A 26,136-nucleotide genomic window follows, 5' to 3' on the forward strand; every position below is an offset into this window, starting at 1 on the left:
GCTCGCCGCTCGTTTGGAGATATGATTGTTTTTATGCTGTTAATGTGAGTACCCTTGATTTACTGAATAAAAACTATTGGTTAAAACGGTATCACGCTATTGGGACTTCCCTATGTTTTCTGTTCCCCTATTCCACTGAGGGAATTACCTTGTGTAATTAAGACTGGGAAGATAACGCTCTACACCCATAGGAGGATCCCTCTAAAGATTTAAGGTCATATGCGTGTTGCCCTATTACCCTAAGGTAAGGGCCATTTCTTACTTGTGTGTTTAAAACACGAAGATGGGCACTGTGTGAGTTTTCGTGAGCACTGCAACTGTGATTGTTGCATGCCAGGACGCCGCTGCCACAAGAAAGATTTTATTTTTTGGGTCTTTTTTTTGCTGAAACACACTGTATTGTTTTTTTCTGCACTGCGACTGTCGCATGTCAGGACGTTGCTGTCACAAGAAAGACTTTTTGTTTGTTTTGCTGAAACACATTGTACTGTGACTACTGCTACATGTCAGGACGTTACAGTCACACTACACCTAATAGCTTCATACTATAGCACAGGGGGTCCCCGGGTTACGAACAGGATAGGGACTGTAGGTTTGTTCTTGAAGTCGAATTTGTTTGTAAGTCAGAACAGTACCTTTTTTAAGTGCAAATCTAGTCTCAGAGACAGGATGTAAACCCAAATCAACAGAGAAAGGCAACCGGATGGCAGGGGCGCATGGTTAGTTCAAATATGTTTTGTTTCTTTTATTTTTTTACTTTTTAATCACTTTTTTTTATTTGTATTTATTGTAGCTTGTCGTTTACTTTTTTTTATTTTTGTATAATTTTCTTATTTTTAATATTATTTTTCTTATTCTTTACTTTATTTAATTTTTTTTTTATTTTATTAATTTAATTATTACTGTATTCTTATTTTTATTTTTTTTATCAATTTTTTTTTCACTTAACTTTATTGCTAACACACAGGAGGAAACAATTCCCTGTGTGATAGCAATTGGAGGTGACAGGTTCTCTTTATTGACCCTGTCACCTCCAAAACAGGAGTCCAGGAGGGCAGCTGAGCACAGCTCTCCCCTCTCACTATTTTCATGGCGGCAGCGACAGGAGACAGCAAGAGAGAGGTACACTGTATGGCACAGCAGGGAGATGGATGGTGAAAGCAGCCATCAGAGGCCAGGCAGGCCGGCCGGCCAGGCAGGCCGGCCGGCCAGGCGGCCGGCCGCGGGTGGCACCCTCGCGGGCAGCGGCGTAGGAAAGACCGGGGATCCTGGAGGCTTCGTAGGCCGCACAAGGCCTCGGCCACGACGGGCAGTTTTTAGCGGCCTGGCAGGCCATACCAGGCCTGTGGATGGGCAGGCAGGAGGACGAAGGGGACCCGCAGCAAGCCAGGAACGGAGGAAAGGCTCAGGAGAGGAAGATTCGGCCAGCAGTGACGTCATTCGGGCCCCGTTTGTAAGTAGGGGTTGTTCGCAACTCGGATGTTCGTAAGTCGGGGACCCCTGCACTTGTTAATTTTTTTAGATTTTCTAATATTGTTTTTAAAAAAATATCATTGCACTGTTGCACAATGTCACTTTAAGCGGTGCATGTTATTATGTACTAAAAGTCACTTTAGATTATTGTTGCACTGTTTTGACACTTTATATATTTTTGATACTTTGTTTTTGGGCATGTGAGATTTACACATTGATGTATTATTATCTACTGATTAGTGACACTTTTACATGATTGATAATTTCTTATGGATATAATGAGAGATATGTATTAATTGCCGCCACCACGGGGCGATTAACATCCCACCACTCAGAGCTATTGCCATATGCGTGGAGACTAATACACGTTAGTCGTTATCACTGTTATATTGTCACTATATCTGTGACCACACACATACCTGTGACCACACACACTCCTTATATCTGTCAGACCACCTTAAAGTTTATTTAGTTAATTTATCCAGGATTAGCGCAGCACCATTTTTGTTTACTTTTATGTCCCCGATATCTGTTTTCGAATGAAAAAGATAGTTTTAAAATTGAGCACAACCGGTTCCATCGTGCTTGTGGGCATGTGAAGCCCACAAGCATTTTCTTCTTGGGTGCGGTCAATGCTGAGCTACCAGCATTCACCGCTCGTTCCCCGCACATGCTCAGTGCTACAGGGCAGAGCATCGTAAACATTGCCATCACACGGGCGGTGGCATCAGACGTTCCCGCCCCCTTGTGATGGCAACACAAGCAATACAAAATAAACACAGAGATTTCGCGGTGGCGATCCGCACTGACTCCTGGGAATGATGAAACTTAGCTCCCAGGAGACAGTGCGCTGCCTTCCCAGAATACAGTGCGCCGCCCTCCCAGAATACAGTGCGCCGCCCTCCCAGAATACAGTGCGCCACCGGGGATACACACCTACTCCCGCGGGGTTCCAATACAGGAAGTTACAATATAAAGATTGATAACATGGTAAATAAACAGCCAAAAAAATTTTTTTTTTCACTTTGACATCAGTTCAATGGCAGGAAGGGATTGATATAAACTTTAATACATTTGTGAACCTCCGCTTTAAGGTAGAAAGAGTCCACAGGATTAGAAAACCCCAAAATATATCAGCTGACCTACCTCTGAGATGTAATAGTAAGATTTCAATTATACGAAGAAAAAGCACAAATTTGAGGGAAAATGAGAGGACGACCACCATTAAAATATGAAGAGGTGGACCTTCAAATCTTTACAGACTTGGCGCCAGAGACGTTGGGTAGGCGAAGACTCCTCAAACCTCTATTGGAGCAAATGCGAATAAAGAATATCAAGTACAGTTGGGGCTTCCCGGCATGTCTAATTGGCCAGAAGGATGGAAGATCAACGAGATTAAGATTTCCAGAAGACCTACAAGAATTCTGTAATAAATTGGACTTACAAGCTCCGGTCATTCCAGGATGGACAGAAGAAGAAATATTAACACAGACGGAAGATGAACTATGGCAAAAGTCGCCTAGAGTCGCAAGCAAGATTTAAAATTAAAAACAAAGATTAAGAATATCTTAGAGACTAAATAGAAATAGATTGTTTTGGAGGATGTGTTAAGACAGACAGAGGAGCTGAACAGAGCAGAAACAGAGGAGAATAAGCGGAAAATCTTTTAGCAGAATAGGCTTAAGGGAGTGGGAGGGGGAAGGGAAGTGGATGGGGATGAATTAGTGGCAGTGGGGTGAGGGGGGCTGAGCTTTGGGATACTTGGATCGCTGGGGCTCTCCAGGCTCACCCTCCCCCGTGTTGGGGGTGGTGGAGGGGGGGCATGGTCAGAGTCTCACCCCAGGACAAGAGAAGCACTGGTGGAAACGGAATGCGGATTCACCTGTGGTTCTGGGGCCGGAAAGGGGCCAGAGGGGGGGTGGGAAGGGGGGGAGAGGGTCCCGGAGATCCCTATCCACGTGAGTTACATCAAACTGATTATTTTTCCCCCAGATAGGTTAGAAAGAGAGTACTGTGACTAAAGATGACATCAATAAAATTTATATCATATAATGTTTGCGGGATTAATACGCCAACAAAAAGGCATAAAATCTTAAAGGAGGTTAAACAGTATAAAGCTGGGGTAGTGTTCCTTCAGGAGACGCATATCTCCCATGATGTTAATGTAAGGCTGTTCTTGAGAGATTATCCAACATGGTTCTATGGGGACTCTACAACAAGAAGGGCAAAGGGGCTAGCTATTGGCCAGAGGAGTACGGTTCATATTGGAGGAAAGGATGACAGACCCTGAAGGCCGATACCTCTTCTTAAGAGGGAAACTATACGAAATGGAATGTACCCTGGCAAACATCTATTGCCCCAATAAGAACCCAACAAATTATTTGAGACAGGTTATAGGGAAGTTAATGGACTTCAAAAGTGGAAGTGTGATTATGACAGGAGATCTAAATTTTTGCTTGGAACCAAGAATCGATAGTACGTTGCGGGCACAGGGGACTAGGAATGTACAGCTGAAAACTATAAAAAAGAAACTGTTTCAATGTCAACTGCTGGCCATATGGAGAATGCGGCATCCTAAAACACAGGATTATACATTCTACTCCCCTGTGCACGTGACTTACTCAAGGATCGATTATATAATGGTCAAACATAGTTTTCTAGATTTGGTGGCTAAAACGGATATTGAAATAACAACATTGTCAGACCATTCCCCCGGTGACCATGGAAATGAGGATACCAAAGACAACTAAATTCATGGAGGTTAAACAAAGAACTAATAGAGAATACTGAAGAGGAAGATAAAATAAAAGAGGAAATAGAACAATATTTTAAAATAAACGATACAAGGAAATAGCGGAGGCCACACTTTGGGAGCCCTATAAAGCCTATATTAGAGGCACCCTGATAGAGATAGGATCAGGAAAAAAGAAGGAAAGAAAAAAAAAAGATAGAAGTATTAATAAAAGAAATCCATGAACTAGAACAAAGGCATAAAAAAAAAGAAAGTGAGTGGCTTCAGGCACTGGTGATAAAAAGGGATGAACTAAAAGACCTATTGGATCAGGAGATGAGGAGGGACTTCAATAGGGTTGCAAAAGAAAGATATCCGTGGGGAGATAAAACGGGGAAACATCTGGCAAGAATATTGAAGAAAAACTAAAAAAAGCTAAACTATATAGAAAAAACACAGAATAGTACTGTGGAGATGGTATTCTCAACAACAGAAATAGTGAAAGTGTTCCAGAACTATTATGGGTCTTTATATTCAATAAAACAAAAGGGTCAACAAGAAATAGCAAGACCGGAAAAGATAAAAGAGTTTTTAACCACTTAAGCCCCGGACCATTTTGCTGGCCAAAGACCAGAGCACTTTTTGCGATTCGGCACTGCATCGCTTTAACTGACAATTGCGCAGTCGTGTGACATTGCTCCCAAACAAAATTGATGTCCTTTTTTTCCCACAAATAGAGCTTTCTTTTGGTGGTATTTGATCATCTCTGCGGTTTTTATTTTTTGCACTATAAACAAAAAAAGAGCGACAATTTTGAAAAAAACACATTTTTTACTTTTTGCTATAATAAATATCCCCAAAAAATATATAAAAAAACCTTTTTTTTTCCTCAGTTTAGGCCGATATGTATTCTTCTACATATTTTTGGTAAAAAAAAAATCGCAATAAGCGTTTATTGATTGGTTTGCGCAAAAGTTATAGCGTCTACAAAATAGGGGATAGTTTTATGGCATTTCTATTAATATTTTTTTTTTTTTTACTAGTAATGGCAGCGATCAGCAATTTTTATTGTGACTGCAACATTATGGCGGACACATCGGACACTTTTGACACACTTGTGGGACCATTGGCATTAATACATCAACCAATGCCAAAAAATTGCATTGATTACTGTAAAATGTCACTGGCAGTGAAGGGGTTAACCTCTAGGTGTAGGGGTTAAGTGTGTCCTAGGGAGTGTTTCTAACTATGGGGGGAGGGGCTGTGTGTGACACTACACTGATCGCCGCTCCCGACCACAGGGAGCAGAAATCATGGGGAAGAACGGGGAGATGCTAATGTAAACAAGCATCTCCCCGTTCTTCCTCTCTGTGAGACGATCGTGGGTATCCCCGGGACCCGCGATCATGGTCACAGAGCTCCCGGCAAGCCGCTTCTTAAAGGGCAACGTACAGGTACGTTAATCTGCTTGTACGTGCCCTTCTGCCGCAGTATATCTGCGTGAGGCGGTCGGGAAGATGTTAAAAAGTGCCAGATTAGCTCAAGTTGCCGAGTTATAGCAATTTTAAAGTGTGACATGTTAGCTATCTATTTACTTGGCGTAACATCATCTTTCACATTATACAAAAAAATTGGGCTAGATCCTTATTAGAGGAAGAATGGGAAAGGGTTTTTGAAATTATACATAGAACAACCACAGCAAATAAATACCAAGAGAGAAATTACAAAATAGTAATGAGATGGTATAGGAGTCCAGTCACCCTAAAATTAATAAATAAAGGAAATACAGACTTATGCTGGAGGTGCGAAATAGAAAAAGGAACAACGGAGCACATATGGTACGGATGCCCCCTGGTGAGAGGTTTCTGAAACGAGATATTTCAGATTTATTATAAGGTATCAGGAGTAGAGATAACCCCAAGTTTGGAAATCTCGTTACTGTCTCTAATACCGAAATCAATAAAGATAATTAAAACAGATATCATTCACCATATGACATCCGCAGCAAGAACAATAATAGCAAGAAAATGGAGAAAAATAAGGAGTCCAACAATAGCAGACTGGATATGTGAAATAAATGAAATTCAATATATGGAAAAACAGATAAGGGAGGAAGGATATATAATAAATCAATTACCAAAAAGCTAGCAAAGTTGTGATGAGTTTTGGTCATCAAGAGAAATATTAGAATATCTATAATAAAATATAGAGGGAATGGAGGGAGAGGGGGAAGGAAGAGGAGAGGGAGGATAGTAACCCCCCCCCCCCTTTTTTTTTTTTTTGTATGAAAGAGGAATGGATGTAGATATAGATATTGGGGGGGTGGGAAGGAGGGATAAGATTGTAAGGTCGAATAGGTCTTAGATAGGAATGCTTTCACAGTTTGTAAAAAAAGGGAAAATAACCATGTAAATTGAAGTATGAAGTATACACTGTGGAATTGTTTATGTCTAATTGGGATGTTTCTGATATAAATGATTGTTTTATATGAAAAATTAATAAAGAGAAATTGTAAACAAAAAAATTGGGCTAACTTTACTGTTTTTTTTTTTTTTTATTTTTTAATGTGTATTTTTTTTTTTTTTAATTGTGTTTGAAAAACCGCTTCGCAATAACCGTGTGACATAAAAAAAATCGCAACACCCACCATTTTATTCTATAGGGCCTCTGCTAAAATATATATATAATGTTTGTGGGTTCTAAGTAATTTTCTAGCAAAAAAAAAGTCGATTTTTACATGTAGGAGCGAAGTGTTAGAATTGGCCCGGATGTAAAAGGGTTAAAAACGCATAAAAAATGCACTGGAAAACGTGCCACAAAAACGTATCGAATGCATAAGAACCTAGCCTAGAAGAGTAGTGATAGCAGAAGCTCAGAATGACATCCAGACATGTAGCATTGTTAGAAAGAGGTCAGCTGGGTCCCTGTATTTATTTTATGTTGAAATGTTCACATCTGGGAATTATTTTTAGATTCTAAGATTTCATCATCTGTGTTATTTAGTATTTAGATAAATGTTAATGAACGTTTAAGTAGATACAAATGAATATTTTATTATGAATTGTTGGTAAGTCTAACCACCATAAAGGTCTTTCCATTTTTTTTTTTTTTTTAGAAGTTTTAGCAATGTACGCAACAGTTTTGCCAGCGAGGGTTTCCTATGAGGGATTTGGCAACGTTCCAGTTAATTGCAGAAAACACAAACTGTTTTACCAGTTGGAATCCTCTTAGCGCAGCAATATAATAATCTAGTCCTGTACTCACCCCTCCTATAGAAGCCAGACAACACAGCAAAAGAAAGGAAAACTTGTCACACCTCATTGTCCTGGGAGATACTGGTGTACCACAGGCTGAACATGTCAGTTATGAAACTAAAGAGACTAACCCCCCCTCTTCCTGTACAGTACAGTGCTCATAGCTGCAGTACACACAGCACCACTCATAGACAGGGTGCTCTACTAAGCACCACTCATAGACAGGGTGCCCCACTCAGCACCACTCATAGACAGGGTGCCCCACACAGCACCACTCATAGACAAGGTGCCCCACTAAGCACCACTCAGATGCGGTGCCCCACTAAGCACCACTCATAGACAGGGTGCCCCACTAAGCACCACTCATAGACAGGGTGCCCCACACAGCACCACTCATAGACAAGGTGCCCCACTAAGCACCACTCAGATGCGGTGCCCCACTAAGCACCACTCATAGACGGGGTGCCCCACTCAGCACCACTCATAGACAGGGGTGCCCCACTAAGCACCACTCAGACGGGGTGCTCTACTCAGCACCACTCATAGACAGGGTGCCAAAATAAGCACCACTCATAGACGAGGTGCCCCACTAAGCACCACTCATAGACGAGGTGCCCCACTAAGCACCACTCATAGACGAGGTGCCCCACTAAGCACCACTCATAGACAGGGGTGCCCCACTCAGCACCACTCATAGACAGGGGTGCCCCACTAAGCACCACTCAGACGGGGTGCCCCACTAAGCACCACTCATAGACGGGGTGCGCCACTAAGCCCCACTCATAGACAGGGGTGCCCCACTAAGCACCACTCAGAGGGGGTGCCCCACTAAGCACCAGTCATAGACAGGGTGCCCCACTCAGCACCACTCATAGACAGGGGTGCCCCACTAAGCACCACTCAGACGGGGTGCCCCACTAAGCACCACTCTTAGACAGGGGTGCTCCACTAAGCACCACTCATAGACGGGGTGCGCCACTAAGCCCCACTCATAGACAGGGGTGCCCCACTAAGCACCACTCAGAGGGGGTGCCCCACTAAGCACCAGTCATAGACAGGGTGCCCCACACAGCACCACTCACAGACAGGGTGCTCTACTCAGCAGCACTCTTAGACAGGGTGCCCCACTCAGCACCACTCATAGACAGGATGCCAAAATAAGCAGCACTCAGACGGGGTGCCCCACTAAGCACCACTCATAGACGGGGTGCCCCACTAAGCACCACTCATAGACAGGGTGCTCTACTCAGCACCACTCTTGGACAGGGTGCCCCACTCAGCACCACTCATAGACAGGGTGCTCTACTCAGCACCACTCAAAGACGGGGTGCCCCACTCAGCACCACTCATGGACGGGGTGCCCCACTCAGCACCACTCATGGATGGGGTGCCCCACTCAGCACCACTCATGGATGGGGTGCCCCACTCAGCACCACTCAAAAACAGGGTGCCCCACTAAACACCATTCATAGACTGGGTGCCCCACTCAGCACCACCTGCATTTGCGGGAATTGTTTAGAGACCAATGCTGAAAAAGAGGCGGCTACCGCTGAACTTTTTCTGTAAAACAAACTTTGGCCCCAGGGCCAGTACAGGATTTTATCCAGCTCGCGACTAGAATCAGTGGCTTATCCTCACACAGATTGAGGGTTCAAATCCGCATAGACTGCTTATGGTCTCCTCTCCAGAATCCCCACCCCTACCCCTTGTTGTCTCCAGAGCAGGTCCCCCCTCCTTCCACTGCGTTGTCATAAACCCCATCATTGGTTGTTAGGAGAGCCAGCGTCTCAGCAACCAATGACTTGCTTGCCCCAGCAGTCAAAGGAGGATAGAAAGTCCTCTGTCCAGACCTGCTTTGCCTCCCGTTTCCCGTCTTGCTGCTACAGCCACATCATAAATCTTGCAGTGGTAAGGGGGCTCTGATATAAGGGGGACCCTGATATAAGAGGGGATGCTGATGCCGACTCTGATGTCAGGGGGATTCTGATGAGGACCCTGATTCAAGGGGGGACTCTAATGTAGATTCCAGTGCAAATGAGACTCTGATGGAAATCCTGATATTAGAGGGGATGCTGGTGCTGACTCTGATGTAAGGGGAGACTCTGATGCAGACCTTGACTTAAGGGGGGGTTCTAATGTGGACTCTAATATAAGGGGGATGCTGATGGGGACCCTGATGCAAGTGGGGGGGGGCTCTGATGTGAACTCTGAGATAGGAGAAATTTGATGGGGACTATGATGCAAGGGGGAGGGGGGGCTCTGATGTGGACTTTGATATAAGGGAGACTCTGGTAGGGACCCTGACGCAAAGCGGGACTTTGGTGTGGACTCCATCCAGACCTGCTCAGCCTCCTGGCTCCTGCCTTGCTGCTACAGCCATGCCGTAAATCTTGCAGTGGTAGGGGGACTCTGATGTAAGGGGGATTCTGATTGGGAACCAAAAAAAAAAATACTGCGCTATCCCTAAAATCAATAAACGTTAAAAGTGCGTCTGTGAAAAACAAAAAAATTTTTTTTGGTGCTGCTGCAACCATAAATGTGAGACAACCCCCACTTCAATAACTATATATAGAATAGGCTGCGCTGCTACTAGTAAGTGAGTGTGATCATGATTACTTAGTATGACCACAACTAATTACACCCTTATGCAGTGAACAACAATGAAGAAAAAAATATTATAATGCTGACAAACAGTGAAAACTTGGGTCTCACAGATTAAACTATTGCAGTTAATCATTAGGATATAGGTAGTCAAAAGCCCCAAAAAATTGAGCAAAGTCCATACACTTAAAAGTTCTTGCTGGAAAAATCTTTCACAATAGAGAGAAAACACCACTCTTCAAACAGTGTGATGCATGCAAAGGTTGTCACCCTGGGGAGCGTGATGTTAAGAAAATTCCTCCACCTCAAACCAACCTGCCCCTTACCAGATCAATAGATCTCCTGTCACAGAGATCATACGAGCAAGTGGCTGTATCCCCCAGCCACTGGGTCTCTGTTGGAAATATATCACACAGGTCACCGCTCAGGAGGTCCACTGAATGATGTGTTACCGCTCAGATCCCAAGGACAAATGTAAAAGAAAAAGCTCCATAGCGTAATACAGTTGACATTTATTAAAAAGAAAAGTAAAAAATACACTTATGCCCCGTACACACGGTCGGACTTTGTTCGGACATTCCGACAACAAAATCCTAGGATTTTTTCCGACGGATGTTGGCTCAAACTTGTCTTGCATACACACGGTCACACAAAGTTGTCGGAAAATCCGATCGTTCTGAACGCGGTGACGTAAAACACGTACGTCGGGACTATAAACGGGGCAGTGGCCAATAGCTTTCATCTCTTTATTTATTCTGAGCATGCGTGGCACTTTGTGCGCCGGATTTGTGTACACACGATCGGAATTTCCGACAACGGATTTTGTTGTCGGAAAATTTTATATCCTGCTCTCCAACTTTGTGTGTCGGAAAATCCGATGGAAAATGTGTGATGGAGCCCACACACGGTCGGAAATTTCCGACAACAAGGTCCTATCACACATTTTCCGTCGGAAAATCCGACCGTGTGTACGGGGCATTACAGTGTAAAAGCTTCAAATCGCGTATAAAACAATGTATGCCGGCCGGCTCGCAGCTGCTGCCCGTAGCTTCCGGGATCAGCGTTGTATGGTGGTGACGTCAGCACGCCGGAGGGCTGCGAGCCGGCCGGCATACATTGTTTTATACGCGATTTTGAAGCTTTTACACTGTAAGTGTATTTTTTACTTTTCTTTTTAATAAATGTCAACTGTATTACGCTATGGAGCTTTTTCTTTTACATTTGTCCTTGGGATCTGAGCGGTAACACATCATTCAGTGGACCTCCTGAGCGGTGACCTGTGTGATATATTTCCAACAGAGACCCAGTGGCTGGGGGATACAGCCACTTGCTCGTATGATCTCTGTGACAGGAGATCTATTGATCTGGTAAGGGGCAGGTTGGTTTGAGGTGGAGGAATTTTCTTAACATCACGCTCCCCAGGGTGACAACCTTTGCATGCATCACACTGTTTGAAGAGTGGTGTTTTCTCTCTATTGTGAAAGATTTTTCCAGCAAGAACTTTTAAGTGTATGGACTTTGCTCAATTTTTTGGGGCTTTTGACTACCTATATCCTAATGATTAACTGCAATAGTTTAATCTGTGAGACCCAAGTTTTCACTGTTTGTCAGCATTATAATAATTTTTTCTTCATTGTTGTTCACTGCATAAGGGTGTAATTAGTTGTGGTCATACTAAGTAATCATGATCACACTCACTTACAAGTAGCAGCGCAGCCTATTCTATATATAGATATGGATTCTGATTGGGACCTAAATAAAGGGGGGCTCTAATGCAGATTCTGGTGTAATTTTATCCATTCATTCATACTATTATTTTTTTTCAGCCCGTGAACCAGACATGTAGCATTGTTAGAAAGAGGTCAGCTGGGTCCCTGTATTTATTTTATGTTGAAATGTTCACATCTGGGAATTATTTTTAGATTCTAAGATTTCATCATCTGTGTTATCTAGTATTTAGATAAATGTTAATGAACGTTTAAGTAGATACAAATGAATATTTTATTATGAATTGTTGGTAAGTCTAACCAACATAAAGGTCTTTCTAATTTTTTTTTTAGAAGTTTTAGCAATGTACACAATAGTTTTGCCAGCGAGGGTTTCCTATGAGGGATTTGTCAACGTTCAAGTTAATTGCAGAAAACACAAACTGTTTTACCAGTTGGAATCCTCTTAGCGCAGCAATATAATAATCCAGTCCTGTACTCACCCCTCCTATAGAGACCAGACAACACAGCAAAAGACAGGAAAACTTGTCACACCTCATTGTCCTGGGAGATACTGGTGTACCACAGGCTGAACATGTCAGTTATGAGACTAAAGAGACTAACCCCCCCTCTTCCTGTACAGTACAGTGCTCATAGCTGCAGTACACTCAGCACCACTCATAGACCGGGTGCTCTACTCAGCAGCACTCTTAGACAGGGTGCCCCACTCAGCACCACTCAAAGACAGGGTACCAAAATAGGCACCACTCATAGACGGGGTGCCCCACTAAGCACCACTCATAGACAGGGTGCTCTACTCAGCACCACTCTTGGACAGGGTGCCCCACTCAGCACCACTCATAGACGGGGTGCCCCACTAAGTACCACTCATAGATGGGGTGCCCCACTAAGCACCACTCATAGACGGGGTGCTCTACTCAGCACCACTCATAGACAGGGTGCCAAAATAAGCAACACTCATAGACAGGGTGTCCCACTCAGCATAACTCATAGACGGGGTGCCCCACTCAGCACCACTCATGGACGGGGTGCCGCACTCAGCACCACTCAAAAACGGGGTGCCCCACTAAACACCATTCATAGACGGGGTGCCCCACTCAGCACCACTCATGGATGGGGTGCCCCACTAAACACCATTCATAGACGGGGTGCCCCACTCAGCACCACTCATGGACGGGGTACCCCACTCAGCACCACTCATGGACGGGGTACCCCACTCAGCACCACTCATGGACGGAGTGCCCCACTCAGCACCACTCGCCCCACTAAACACCATTCATAGACTGGGTGCCCCATTCAGCACCATCTGCATTTGCGAGAATTGTTTAGAGACCAATGCTGAAAAAGAGGCGGCTACCGCTGAACTTTTTCTGTAAAACAAACTTTGGCCCCAGGGCCAGTACAGGATTTTATCCAGCTCGCGACTAGAATCAGTGGCTTATCCTCACACAGATTGAGGGTTCAAATCCGCATAGACTGCTTATGGTCTCCTCTCCAGAATCCCCACCCCTACCCCTTGTTGTCTCCAGAGCAGGTCCCCCCTCCTTCCACTGCGTTGTCATAAACCCCATCATTGGTTGCTAGGAGAGCCAGCGTCTCAGCAACCAATGACTTGCTTGCCCCAGCAGTTAAAGGAGGATAGAAAGTCCTCTGTCCAGACCTGCTTTGCCTCCCGTTTCCCGTCTTGCTGCTACAGCCACATCATAAATCTTGCAGTGGTAAGGGGGCTCTGATATAAGGGGGACCCTGATATAAGAGGGGATGCTGATGCCGACTCTGATGTCAGGGGGATTCTGATGAGGACCCTGATTCAAGGGGGGACTCTAATGTAGATTCCAGTGCAAATGAGACTCTGATGGAAATCCTGATATTAGAGGGGATGCTGGTGCTGACTCTGATGTAAGGGGAGACTCTGATGCAGACCTTGACTTAAGGGGGGGTTCTAATGTGGACTCTAATATAAGGGGGATGCTGATGGGGACCCTGATGCAAGTGGGGGGGGCTCTGATGTGAACTCTGAGATAGGAGAAATTTGATGGGGACTATGATGCAGGGGGGGAGGGGGGGCTCTGATGTGGACTTTGATATAAGGGGGACTCTGATAGGGACCCTGACGCAAAGCGGGACTTTGATGTGGACTCCATCCAGACCTGCTCCGCCTCCTGGCTCCTGCCTTGCTGCTACAGCCATGCCGTAAATCTTGCAGTGGTAGGGGGACTCTGATGTAAGGGGGATTCTGATTGGGACCTAAATCAAGGGGGGCTCTAATGCAGATTCTGGTGTAATTTTATCCATTCATTTATACTATTATTTTTTTTCAGCCCGTGAGTATTTGTAAATATACTAATCTTGAGCCACTTCTTTGTTGCCTTGGCCGTGTGTTTTGGGTCATTGACATGCTGGAATACCCATCCACGACCCATTTTCAATGCCCTGGCTGAGGGAAGGAAGTTCTCACACAAGATTTGATGGTATAGGGCCCCGTCCATCGTCCCTTTGATGCTGTGAAGTTGTCCTGTCCCCTTAGCAGAAAAACACACCCCCCAAAGCATAATGTTTCCACCTCCATGTTTGATGGTGGGGATGGGGTTATAGGCAGCATTCCTCCTCGGTGTAGTACCAATTGTTTTCTTGGTGACTATGGTCCCAGCTGCCCTTGAGATCATTGACAAGATTCTCCCGTGTAGATCTGGGATGATTCCTCACTGTTCTCATGATCATTGAAACTCCACAAGGTGAAATCTTGCATGGAACCCCAGACCGAGGGAGATTGACAGTTATTTTGTGTTTCTTCCATTTGCGAATAATCACACAATAACTGTTGTCACCCTCTCACCAAGCTACTTGGCGATGGTCTTGTAGCCCATTCCAGCCTTGTGTAGGTCCCCAATCTTGTCCCTGACATCCTTGGACGGCTCTTTGGTCTTGGCCATGGTGGAGAGATTGGAATCTGATTGATTGCTTCTGTGGACAGGTGTCTTTTATACAGGTAACAAGCTGAGATTAGGAGCACTCCCTTTAAGAGAGTGCTCCTAATCTCAGCTCGTTACCTGTATAGAAGACACCTGGGAGCCAAAAATCTTGCTGATTGATAGGGGATCAAATACTTTTTTTACTCTTTAAAATGCAAATCCATTTATAACTTTTTTGAAATGCGTTTTTCTGGATTTTTTTGTTTGTTTCTGTCTCTCACTGTTAAAATAAACCTACCATTAAAGTTACAGACTGATCACTTCTTTGTCAGTGGGCAAACATACAAAATCAGCAGGGGATCAAATCCTTTTTTCCCTCACTGTATATATGTAGCGCCACCCCCGAAGGAGCCGCTTGGTAAATTTGGGTTCTCTGATCTCCGTCTCTACCCCAAGAATGACCTCAGCCCCTCTGACACACCTAGTTAAATTAAATTACTGCAAACACATTTAAAGACACATGTGGAAAATACTGTTATCCTGGCTGTATATTATCACCAAAAACAGACAAACACCTGGTAGTGATAAACAAATTGAATATATTATCACGGTTTAAAGCATATGGAAGCTTACACCACTGTTAAACCTTTCTGAAAAGAATACATTAGAAAAGACAACCTTCAGAACATAGCAACTGTAAATTTAGAAAAGGGCAGTAATCTATATGCCCATAACACAAACGCTGAGAGGGAGGAGAGAAGATCTATCAACTTCTCAGCTCTTTCTGGGCCACAAACACCATTGAAAGTAACAATACAAAAAGAAGAAATAGGTTAACAGGTACAGTAATCTCAGTTCTCTAACGTTACAGGTCCTGAGTTGAAGGGTACTAGTGTCTTCTGCTAGCAAACAGTAATCCTCTAGGAAATCCCATTAGGTAGTGGTTTGTAAGATCAAAATGGCTAAAAGTGGCAGTTCCAAACAAGCATCCTCTGACAGTAGAAAGGGGACTAGGTGTCTGCATGCAGTGTCTGTACTGTGCTAAGACGTTGGGTTTACACCTGCTCAAAAATCCTCTGGATGATGACACAACAGAAGTCCCAAATGGTGGTTCAGGTTTCTGGCAATGTTATAAAGCACTGGATCACCTCCTGTCGGCTGATCAGGATGGCTGGTAGCTGAACTGGCATGGTGATTGGACAACGGCCAACAGGACACCTGGATGGGTCTTGTGATCCCCGAAACGGTGTGTGGGTTGCCTCTGCTGGGCTAGATGGTGCTGAGTTGCTGAGCAGGGTCCCTGGACTGAACAGTGGAGGACCGTGTGGGTGACACTGTTCCTGGCCCCTTTTATCCTCAGTATTTTGGCAGCAGTCTCGGGAAACGCATATCGCTCTCTCAGATGCTGGTAGGCAGTGCGGCTCTCTCTCTCTTAGGTGGAGTTCCACCACACAGTCCCATCACCTCACCACTCCTGTCCCCTATCCCCTCTCCTCATGGTAACTCTCACCGGGAGTCTCAAGAGAAACGTGGTTTTCTCTCTCTCTGTTGGGTCACACAGTCCCTGGTATCAACGTGCTGGTACCTCAGACCGCTCTCCTCGCTTTCCTCAGACAGCCCTCCTCAGATTTTCTGTAAGCACTCTCTCTGTAGTGCTGTGTGGAAAACCTGTCTCTCTTTTCTCTCACCTCAGCACTTCCATCTCCTCATTTACCTCAGCACTTCCTGAAACTCCCCTTTTTCCCAGTGTGCTTTGTGTGTCTGAGTTTTCTGGAAGGCATCTCTCTGTCTCTATCTTGTGGCCAAAAGGAGAAATTGCATTACAACATGCCTGCTACATACTCCCCCCACCAAACAACCTTTGGTCCCCCAAAGGAAGGACAGAGTCTATCAACATATAATGTCCACAACCTGTTACATGCTTTCAAAAATACAATGGGAGGCAAAAACTGGTTAGTACATGTAAGAAAACAAGCAATTGGCATGCACGTATGAATCTGGCAAGGGATCCTCCCACCATTTGTCATAAGAGGTGAGGTTGTCTTGCCCACAAGCCACCGATATTGGGATGGCCCACCTAGATGTGCCAGGGGGTGAGTTGGAGTCACCCTCCACTAAACCTGTAGTGGGAAGGATAGGCAGGCTGTGCATTCTCTGAGATGTGAGGATCACTTCTTCAGAAGTTTCGCCTAAAGTATCGTATGTCAGCCTTTTTGGTGGGCGAATTGTTCGCTTTCCTCTCTGCTCTTTGGGCTCAGGCAATTCGGATATAGTAGCCTCTTGCTCTGATGCTGCAGGTGATTGAGGAGCTTCTATGTCCTCTACAGTTGGGGAACTCGGAAAGTCTTTTTGGCTTGCCAAGCGTTGTCTCTGTGGGATGAACTCCGGAGCCACAGGCCTGAGGGTTCCTGCATCTGCTTCTCTGGGAGAAAGGGGAGTGCCAGTCTTTGCCAGCATAGACTGCCACAGCCAATCCATGTCCATTTCTTCATCCTCACTGTCTTCTGCATCCATGTTTGGTTGCAAGGATTGGGACCTGGTTACTGGAGGTGATTACTGAGAGATGGTTTGAGTAGGCTGTTGATTTGGTTGATGAGGTATACGAACTGCTTCTGATAAAGGTAGCAGATAATTCTGGTGCCAGGTCTTTAGTGGGCCTGTGCTTCCTTCTGGGCGAATCTGGTATACTGGCAGTCCTGGCAACTGCTTGTAGATGATGTAGGGCTGCGACTTCCACCAATCAGCCAGTTTGTGTTTCCCAGGGATGCCCAAGCTCCTCAGTAACACTCTGTCACCAGGCTGCAAATCATGTACTCTCACCTTTAGGTCAAAGTTTTGCTTGTTTCGCTGTCCCCGGGAGTCTGAGGCAGCCTGGGCTTTCTCATATGCTGTCTTCAGACTCTTCCTCAGGCGGTCCACATATCCTCTGTGTGACACCATAGAAGTATGATCTAAATAGGTGCCAAATGCTAAGTCTACCAGCATTCGAGCTTCCCTACCGAACATCAGACTATATGGTGAATAGCCCGTGGCATCGTTTTCAGTGCTAATATATTGGGCCCAAAGTGTCAAACTTTATTGCGGCCACCACTATTTTCCAGTACTGCCTTAACCCTCTTGGGCATGGAATTCACCAGAGTTTCACAGGTTGCCACTGGAGTCCTCTTCCACTTCTCCATGATGACATCACGGAGCCGGTGGATGTTAGAGACCTTGCGCTCCTCCACTTTCCGTTTGAGGAAGCCCCACAGATGCTTAAGAGGGTTTAGGTCTGGAGACATGCCTGGCCAGTCCATCATCTTTACCCTTAGCTTCTTTAGTAAGGCAGTGGTCATCTTGGAGGTGTGTTTGGGGTTGTTATCATGTTGGAATACTGCCCTGCGGCCCAGTCTCTGAAGGAAGGGGATCATGCTCTGCTTCAGTATGTCTCAGTAGATGTTGGCATTCATGGTTCCCTCAATGAACTGTAGCTCTCCAGTGCCGCCCCAGACCATGACACTCCCGCCACCATGCTTGACTGTAAGCAAGACACACTTGTCTTTGTACTCCTCACCTGGTTGCTGCCACACACGCTTGACACCATCTGAACCAAATAAGTTTATCTTGGTCTCATCAGACCACAGGACATCATTCCAGTAATTCATGTCCTTAGTCTTCTTGTCTTCAGCAAACTGTTTGCGGGCTTTTTTGTGCATCATCTTTAGAAGAGGCTTCCTTCTGGGACAACAGCCATGCAGACCAATTTGATGCAGTGTGCGGCGTATGGTCTGAGCACTGACAGGCTGACCCCACCGCTTCAACCTCTGCAGCAATGCTGGCAGCACTCATATGTCTATTTCCTAAAGATATGAGTGCTGGATATAACGCTGAGCACGTGCACTCAACTTCTTTGGTCGACCATGGCAAGGCCTGTTCTGAGTGGAACCTGTCCTGTTAAACTGCTGTAAAGTCTTGGCCACCGTGCTGCAGCTCAGTTTCAGGGTCTTGGCAATCTTCTTATAGCCTAGGTCATCTTTATGTAGAGCAACAGTTCTTTTTTTTAGATCCTCAGAGAGTTCTTTGCCATGAGGTGCCATGTTGAACTTCCAGTGACCAGTATGAGAGAGTGAAAGCGACAACACCAAATTTAACACACCTGCTCCCCATTCACACCTGAGACCTTGTAACACTAACGAGTCACATGACACCGGGGAGGGAAAATGGCTATTGGGTCTAATTTGGACATTTTCACTTAGGGGTGTACTCACTTTTAGACTTTTAGGTTTAGACACTAATGGCTGTGTGTTGAGTTATTTTGAGGGGACAGCAAATTTACACTGTTATACAAGCTGTACACTCACTACTTTACATTGTAGCAAAGTGTCATTTCTACAGTGTTGTCACATGAAAAGATAGAATAAAATATTTACAAAAATGTGAGGGTGTACTCACTTTTGTAAGATACTGTGTGTATATATATATATATATATATATATATATATATATATATATATATATATATATATAAAACCTGTTAGAGTCTACAAAAGATTTGAGACTGGGGCGGAGGTTCACCTTCCAGCAGGACAACGACCCTAAACATACAGCCAGAGCTACAATGGAATGGTTTAGATGTGGGGTAGGCAACCTGGGGCCCTCCAGATGTTGTGGAACTACATTTCCCATGAGGCATTGCAAGGCTGGCAGTTACAATTACTCCCAGAGCTATGATGGGACTTGTAGTTCTGCAACAGTTGGAGGGCCCTGGTTTAGATCAAAGCATATTCATGTGTTAGAATGGTCCAGTCAAAGTCCAGACATAAATCCAATTGTGAAGCTGTGGGCAAGACTTAAAAATTGCTGTTCACTGACGCTCTCCATCCAATCTGAGAGAGCTTGAGCTATTTTGCAAAGAAGAATGGGCAAAAACTTCACTCTCTAGATGTGCAAAGCTGGTAGAGACATCCCAAAAAAAACTTGCAGCTGTAATTGCAGTGAAAGGTGGTTCTACAAAGTATTGACTCAGGGGGGCTGAATACAAATGTACCCCACACTTTTCACTTATTTATTTGTAAAAAATTTTGAAAACCATTTATCATTTTCCTTCCACTTCGCAATTATGTGCCACTTTGTGTTGGTCTATCGCATAAAATCCCAATAAAATACATTTACGTTTGTGGTTGTAACGTGACAAAATGTGGAAAATTTCAAGGTGTATGAATACTTTTTCAAGGCACTGTACAAACTTGAAGACATTGCCCTAAACGGCCACTAAGTGGAGGCTAAGGCCCCTTTCACACGGGCGGCTGTTCTGCCGCTATTAAAAGCATTATTTGTTATTTTGAAATTCAGAGAATCCTGGCACAGCGTCCACTTGCAGTTGTACATTGCGATTATCTGCGTTTAGCTGTGTTTACATGTGGCTGCGTTTAGCTGCATTTAGCTGCGTTTGGAACATTCTTGCCATTTCAGATGTGCTTCCTGTTGTTTTTCTTTCCTTGTTGCCGCTGCTATCTGCAGCAGATCTGCAGGAGATGCAGGCTTATGTGCAGATAGCTGCGCTAAATCGTTCCTGGGCGCAGTCAACTTTACTTTTTCTATCTGCACAAAACCGCATGTAACAAAACCGTCACTAAACGCAGTGTGTGAATGGGGCCATAGGAAAGCATTGTCTGCATTTAGCTGCGGTAGATAAAGCACAATTCTATCCGCCCGTGTGAAAGGGGCCTTAGGATTCCATGTAAGCCCAGGTGATGCCACAGCGTCTGGTGTAATTATGGCAAGTTTAGAGTCATCTCACATGATCTCCTTGAAGAAACTGGGTTGCACTGACAATCATTTTGACCACAGAACTGCCATCACAGTCTCAGTCAATTACCCTTCACCTAGCAGATTTACAGAAGGGTAAGAGCCTGGTTCCCCCATACGTGGTGCATGGCTCTTCTCCTTTTTGGGCATGCTGCAAAACATTTAGAAACATTTAGAAGAACATACAGCTGTGATCAACCCCTCACTATATTGGCATCATCACATGGCTTGGCAGCTTGCCTAACAGCTAGAGACAACACCTGCTCAGCAAAGAAGAGGAAAGGGTGGGAGTTTCTAAGATGTGGGGATCTGCTCTGAAGCGTGTAACAGAAAATGAAAAGCAACATGTGAAGATTTTCTTTAATGTATATATTTTTTCAAGTAAATTTCATCTAAGCAGCTAAATCAGAGGCTATTTTCAGGAAAACCATAAAGGTGAAATTAGTAATTTTGCTGCAAAACCAGTTTTTGCCCAAATCACTCAGCTTATGGCTTCATGCACATTGGACATTTTTACAGCTGCTGTATTTGGCTTTTTTTCTACAGCCAATAAAATCCCCAGCATGTTATCCTATGTGTCCATGCACACATAGGCTTTTATCAGTGTTTTTTGGCAGGGGCGTTTTATGGCTGGAAAAAAACCCAGAACTAGTGGGTTTTAAGAGGAGTTTTTCAGCTGTAAAAATGCTCTAACTCTGAAAAATGATGATAAAAGCTGAAAGACGCTGAAAAAAGCAGCTATTCAGCATTTATGAGCGTTTTTGAGCCATAAGCTTTTGTGGGAATATAGTTTTAATAAAAAAAGCTAAAAAAACGCACACTTAAAAACGCTATTGCAAAAACTCTGAAAATGCTAAAAAAAAATGCAGTTATAACACAGTATTCTACAGTTAAAGCTACTGGGGCTTTTACAACATCCAGTGTGCATGAGACCTTAGTGTCAGGATCTGGAGTAAGGCTCAGAGGCCAGTAGCTATAACAGTAGCGAGGCACCCACCGACCAGCTAGATAAGTACAGAAGCAGGTCACCCTGGCTGATAAAACAGACTCACCTGTGGTACGAAGCCTAAGTAGTAACTGGTGTTCACCAGAGCTCCTGATGGTGGAGATGGGTTTTGCATCGTGTAGGTGCCACGTCGCGATCCTCAGGATCACCCTACCAGGAGGCGAGCAACCAAAAGCAGATATAGCAGGTAGAGATAAGCAGAATCAAAGTCAGTAAACAAGCCAAAGTTTGGTAATGAGTGGTTGCACATTGGGATTAAGCAGAAGCATCGTCGAGGAACAACCCAAGGATCGCTAACGAAGATACGGATGGCAGTGGAAGTGACAAGAGTGAGATATGGGCTGGAGGGAGCACAATAGTCTGGCAAACAGGAAGTGCAAAGGCATGGTTTTAATAGGAAGTTCATGGGAGGAGTAAAGGGTGTAAGGTTCAAAAGAAACAAGGTTCAAGGCATGATCATTCAAGGAATTGTGTAGGGAGCTGTCCAGCATTCCAGATGGCTCAATAAGAATAAACATCGCCAGACACAACAAAATTCATAGGCTCAGACCTGGGCTATGAAATTATGCCCAGACTCATTTTATGGTCTAATTAAGGTGACTGAGTGACCCTGGAAATATGAATCCTGGGGTATGTTCTTGGTCCTCATCAAAACTGAGGAAACTACTTGGATAAGCTGTGGCAAATCTTCATCATGGAAGAACAAGTCCAGGTGAATGAGAGTAATCAGTACTGGCTAAATTAACAAATCATTAAAAAGACCCTATCAACAGACAATTTGTTTGAACAAAAATATCCCAGAAGACTATATGTGTGCATTCAACATATTTTTGCATTTTATTTACCTGTAAAAGCTTACCTTAAGCCGACGTCCAAGAGCCCGTAGAGTAGACCAGTGATGGCGAACCTTGGCACCCCAGATGTTTAGGTGCTACATTTCCCATGATGCTTAACCACACTGCAGAGTGCATGAGCATCATGGGAAATGTACTTCCAAAACATCTGGGGTGCCAAGGTTCGCCATCACTGCCTTAGACTATTACCATTGTGGATGTGGTTTCAGCACCCCAGAAGAATTTGGAGCTATTACTCAGATGACACTGTACAGCAGTGTTTCTCAACTATTTTACCTTCGAGGAACCCCTGGCAATAAGTCTGAGATCTCTGGAAAATAAAAAAATAATTTTCATATCTACAGCTCACGGAACATCAGTGTGATCAGCGAGATATACGGTAAATATAACAACAATTATTCTTCTAAATAGCAATAAACAATAGAATGAATATTAAACCAAGTGGCGGCCCATCCATAGGGGGCGCACGGGCGCCGCCCCCCTCCCCAGCAGTTAAAAAAAAAAAAAAGAGAAATTTGTGCTTGCTTTTTTCGCACAGATGCTCAATTTTGGGTCAAACCTGAGATAAGCAGTGTACAGGGGGTCAGCAGGGTAGAGCACAGGGGATCCAGGAAGGAACAATATGGGGGGGAGAGCACAGCACAGTACAGGGGAAAAGAAGAGCACAGCACACTACGGGGGGCCAGGAGGGAACAGTACAGGGGGGCCATGAGATAACTATATAGTGCAGGGGGGCCAGGAGATAATTGTGTAGTACAGGGAGGCCATGAGGGAATGGTGCAGGGGGGACAGAAGGTAACTGTATAGTACAGGGGGGCCAGGAGGCAAGAGTACAGGGGGGCCAGGAGAGAACAGTACGGGGGGCAGTAGAGAACAGTACAGGGTGTCCAGGAGGGAACAGTACAGTGGGGCCAGAAGGGAACTGTATAGTACTGGGGGGGGGCAGGAGGTGACTGTATAGTACAGGGGGGCATGAGAGAACAGTACAGGGAGGCCAGGAGAGAATAGTACAGGGGGGCCAGGAGGGGACATTACAGGGGGCCTAGGAGAGAACAGTACAGGGGTGCCAGGAGGAAACTGTCTAGTATAGGGAGGGCAGGAGAAAACAGTACAGGGTGGCCAGGAGAGAACAGTACGGAGGGGGTGGCAAGAGAGAACAGTACAGGGGGGCCAGGAGGGAATAGTACAGGGAGGCCAGATGGGAACTGTATAGTACAGGGTGGCCAGGGGAGTACAGGGGGTCAGGAGAGAACAATACAGGGGGTCAGGAGAGAACAATACAGGGGGTCAGGAGAGAACAGTACGGGGGGGCCAGGAGGGAACAGTACGGGGGGGCCAGGAGGGAACAGTACAGAGGGGACAGGAGAGAACTGTATAGTACAGGGGGGGCAGGGGAGTACAGTACAGGGGGGGTCAGGAGAGAAAAGGACAGGGGAGAAGGAGAGAACAGTACGAGGGGCAGGAGAGAACATTACAGGGAGGCCAGGAGGAAACAGAACAGGGGGGCCGGGAGGGAACTGTATCCTATAGTGGGGGCAGGAGAAAACAGTACAGGGGGGCCAGGAGAGAACAGTACAAGGGGGGGCAGGAGGGAATACTACAGGGAGGCCAGAAGGGAACAGTACAGACGGGGCAGGAGGGAACTGTATAGTACAGGGGGGGCAGGGGAGTACAGTACAGGAGGGGTCAGGAGAGAACAGTACAGGGGGCAGGAGAGAACAGTACGAGGGGCAGGAGAGAACATTACAGGGAGGCCAGGAGGAAACAGTACAGGGGGGCCAGGAGGGAATTGTATAGTACTGGGGGTCCGGGAGGGAACTATATAGTACGTGGGGGGGGGGCAGGAGGTGACTGTATAGTACAGGGGGCCATGAGGAAACAGTACAGGGGGCCAGGAGAGAACAGTATTGGGGGGGCAGGAGAGAACAGTACAGGGGGCAGGAGAGAACAGTATAGGGAGGCCAAAAGGGAACAGTACAGGTGGGCCAGAAGGGAACTGTATAGTACTGGGGGGGCAGGAGGTGACTGTATAGTACAGGGGGCATGAGGGAACAGTACAGGGGGGCCAGGAGAGAATAGTACAGGGGGGGCAGGAGGGAACGGTACATGGGGCTAGGAGAGAACAGTACAGGGGAGCAGGAGAAAACAGCGCAGGGGGCCCAGGAGAGAAATTGATAGTTCCATCCTGGCTCCCCTGTACTATACTTTTTTCTCCTGGCCCCCTATACTGATATAAAATAAAACCAAAGAATTTCCAAGCTCAACTTACCAACCAGCCTGCGACCAACCAAATTAACCTGCCTAACAGTATGCTTTAAAAACAGGGGTTTAGTTGCCCACATTTGCAAATACACGCATAAGCTGCAGGCCACAGCAAGGCACCCTGTATCCTGCAGACCCTAAATCTAACTTTGAAGAGTCTCCACAGTGGGAGCACATGTATTCTAATGGAAAGATGAAGGGCAGATGACTGGAGGGAGCCCAACCCTCCTTAAAGGCGCAGGAGCACACTGAACACCCAGCAAATTGCAGGAGAGAACATTACAGGGAGGCCAGGAGGAAACAGTACAGGGGGGCCAGGAGAGAACAGTACGGGGAGGTGGCAGGAGAGAACAGTACAGGGAGGCCAGGAGAGAATAGTACAGGGAGGCCTGAAGGGAACAGTACAGGGGGGCAGGAGGGAACTGTAAAGTACAGGGGGGCCAGGGGAGTACTGTATAGGGGGACAAGAGAGAACAGTACAGGGGGGCAGGAGAGAACAGTATGGGGTGCAGGAGAGAACAGTATGGGGTGCATGAGAGAACAGTACAGGGAGGCCAGGAGGGAATTGTATAGTACTGGTAGTACTGGGGGGCCAGGAGGGAACTGTATAGTACGTGGGGGGGCAGGAGGTGACTGTATAGTACAGGGGGCCATGAGGAAACGGTACAAGGGGGCCAGGAGAGAACAGTACTGGGGGGGCAGGAGAGAACAGTATAGGGAGGCCAGGAGGGAACAGTACAGGTGGGCCAGAAGGGAACTGTATAGTACTGGAGGTGACTGTATAGTACAGGGGGGTGTGAGGGAACAGTACAGGGGGGCCAGGAGAGAATAGTACAGGGGGGGCAGGAGGGAACAGTACAGGGGGGCTAAGAGAGAACAGTACAGGGGGGCAGGAGAAAACAGCGCAGGGGGCCCAGGAGAGAAATTGATAGGCCCTATCAATTTCTCTCCTGGGCCCCCTGTACAGTACCATACTGATATCAGATAGAGGAGCCAGGAGGAAAAAGTATAGTACAGGAGAGAAATGTGTAGGATGGAACTATACAGTACTGGGGGGGCAGAAGGAAGCCGGAGGACACAATGCTGGGATCTGTAGTGGTTAACTGTTTACCTTATGCAGAGTAGCTCAGGGAAGCTGCTGGAGTACAATTGTATCTCGCATGCTGATTCACGTCCGCCCTCCTCTCCTGTCCCTCCAGAGTGATTTCACACACATAAGCTCCTGGAATGGACGGGAGGAGAGGACCGTCCAGGATAGGTGCAGGACAGTTATATAAGTTTTCCCCTGTGCTTTGCAGCCTGTTAAATCTTTGGGAATGTGATCTACCGTTCATCTGCTTGTGATGAACGACAGATCGTGGCAGGACCCCTTGCAGAACCCTCGCAGAAAATCGCAATAAGCATATATTGATTGGTTTGCGCGGAAGTTATAGTGTCTACAAAATAGGGGATAGGTTTATGACATTTTTATTATTTTTTTTTTTACTAGTAATGGCGGCGATCTGCAATTTTGATCGGGACTGCGATAT

The 26,136-nt window shown here is 45.6% G+C and overlaps 1 protein-coding gene across 2 annotated transcripts in view; it reads right to left on the minus strand.

Annotated features, from left to right (window-relative positions):
- LOC141133487 (NXPE family member 3-like) overlaps positions 1 to 12,391 on the minus strand; it is a 110,858-nt gene extending 98,467 nt beyond the window's left edge. The window contains exon 1 of one of the 2 annotated variants that reach the window (XM_073622884.1): positions 12,269 to 12,391. In XM_073622884.1, coding sequence (XP_073478985.1) covers positions 12,269 to 12,325 — 57 coding nt within the window. In that variant the 5' untranslated portion in view covers positions 12,326 to 12,391. Of the gene's footprint in view, positions 1 to 7,468; positions 7,646 to 12,268 lie in introns of those variants that run through there. The other variant, XM_073622886.1, reaches the window with a different exon arrangement.
- Positions 12,392 to 26,136: the final 13,745 nt, after the last annotated feature.

Source organism: Aquarana catesbeiana, linkage group LG03, assembly GCF_042186555.1.
Source record: "Aquarana catesbeiana isolate 2022-GZ linkage group LG03, ASM4218655v1, whole genome shotgun sequence".
NCBI classification, from domain to species: Eukaryota; Metazoa; Chordata; class Amphibia; order Anura; family Ranidae; genus Aquarana; species Aquarana catesbeiana.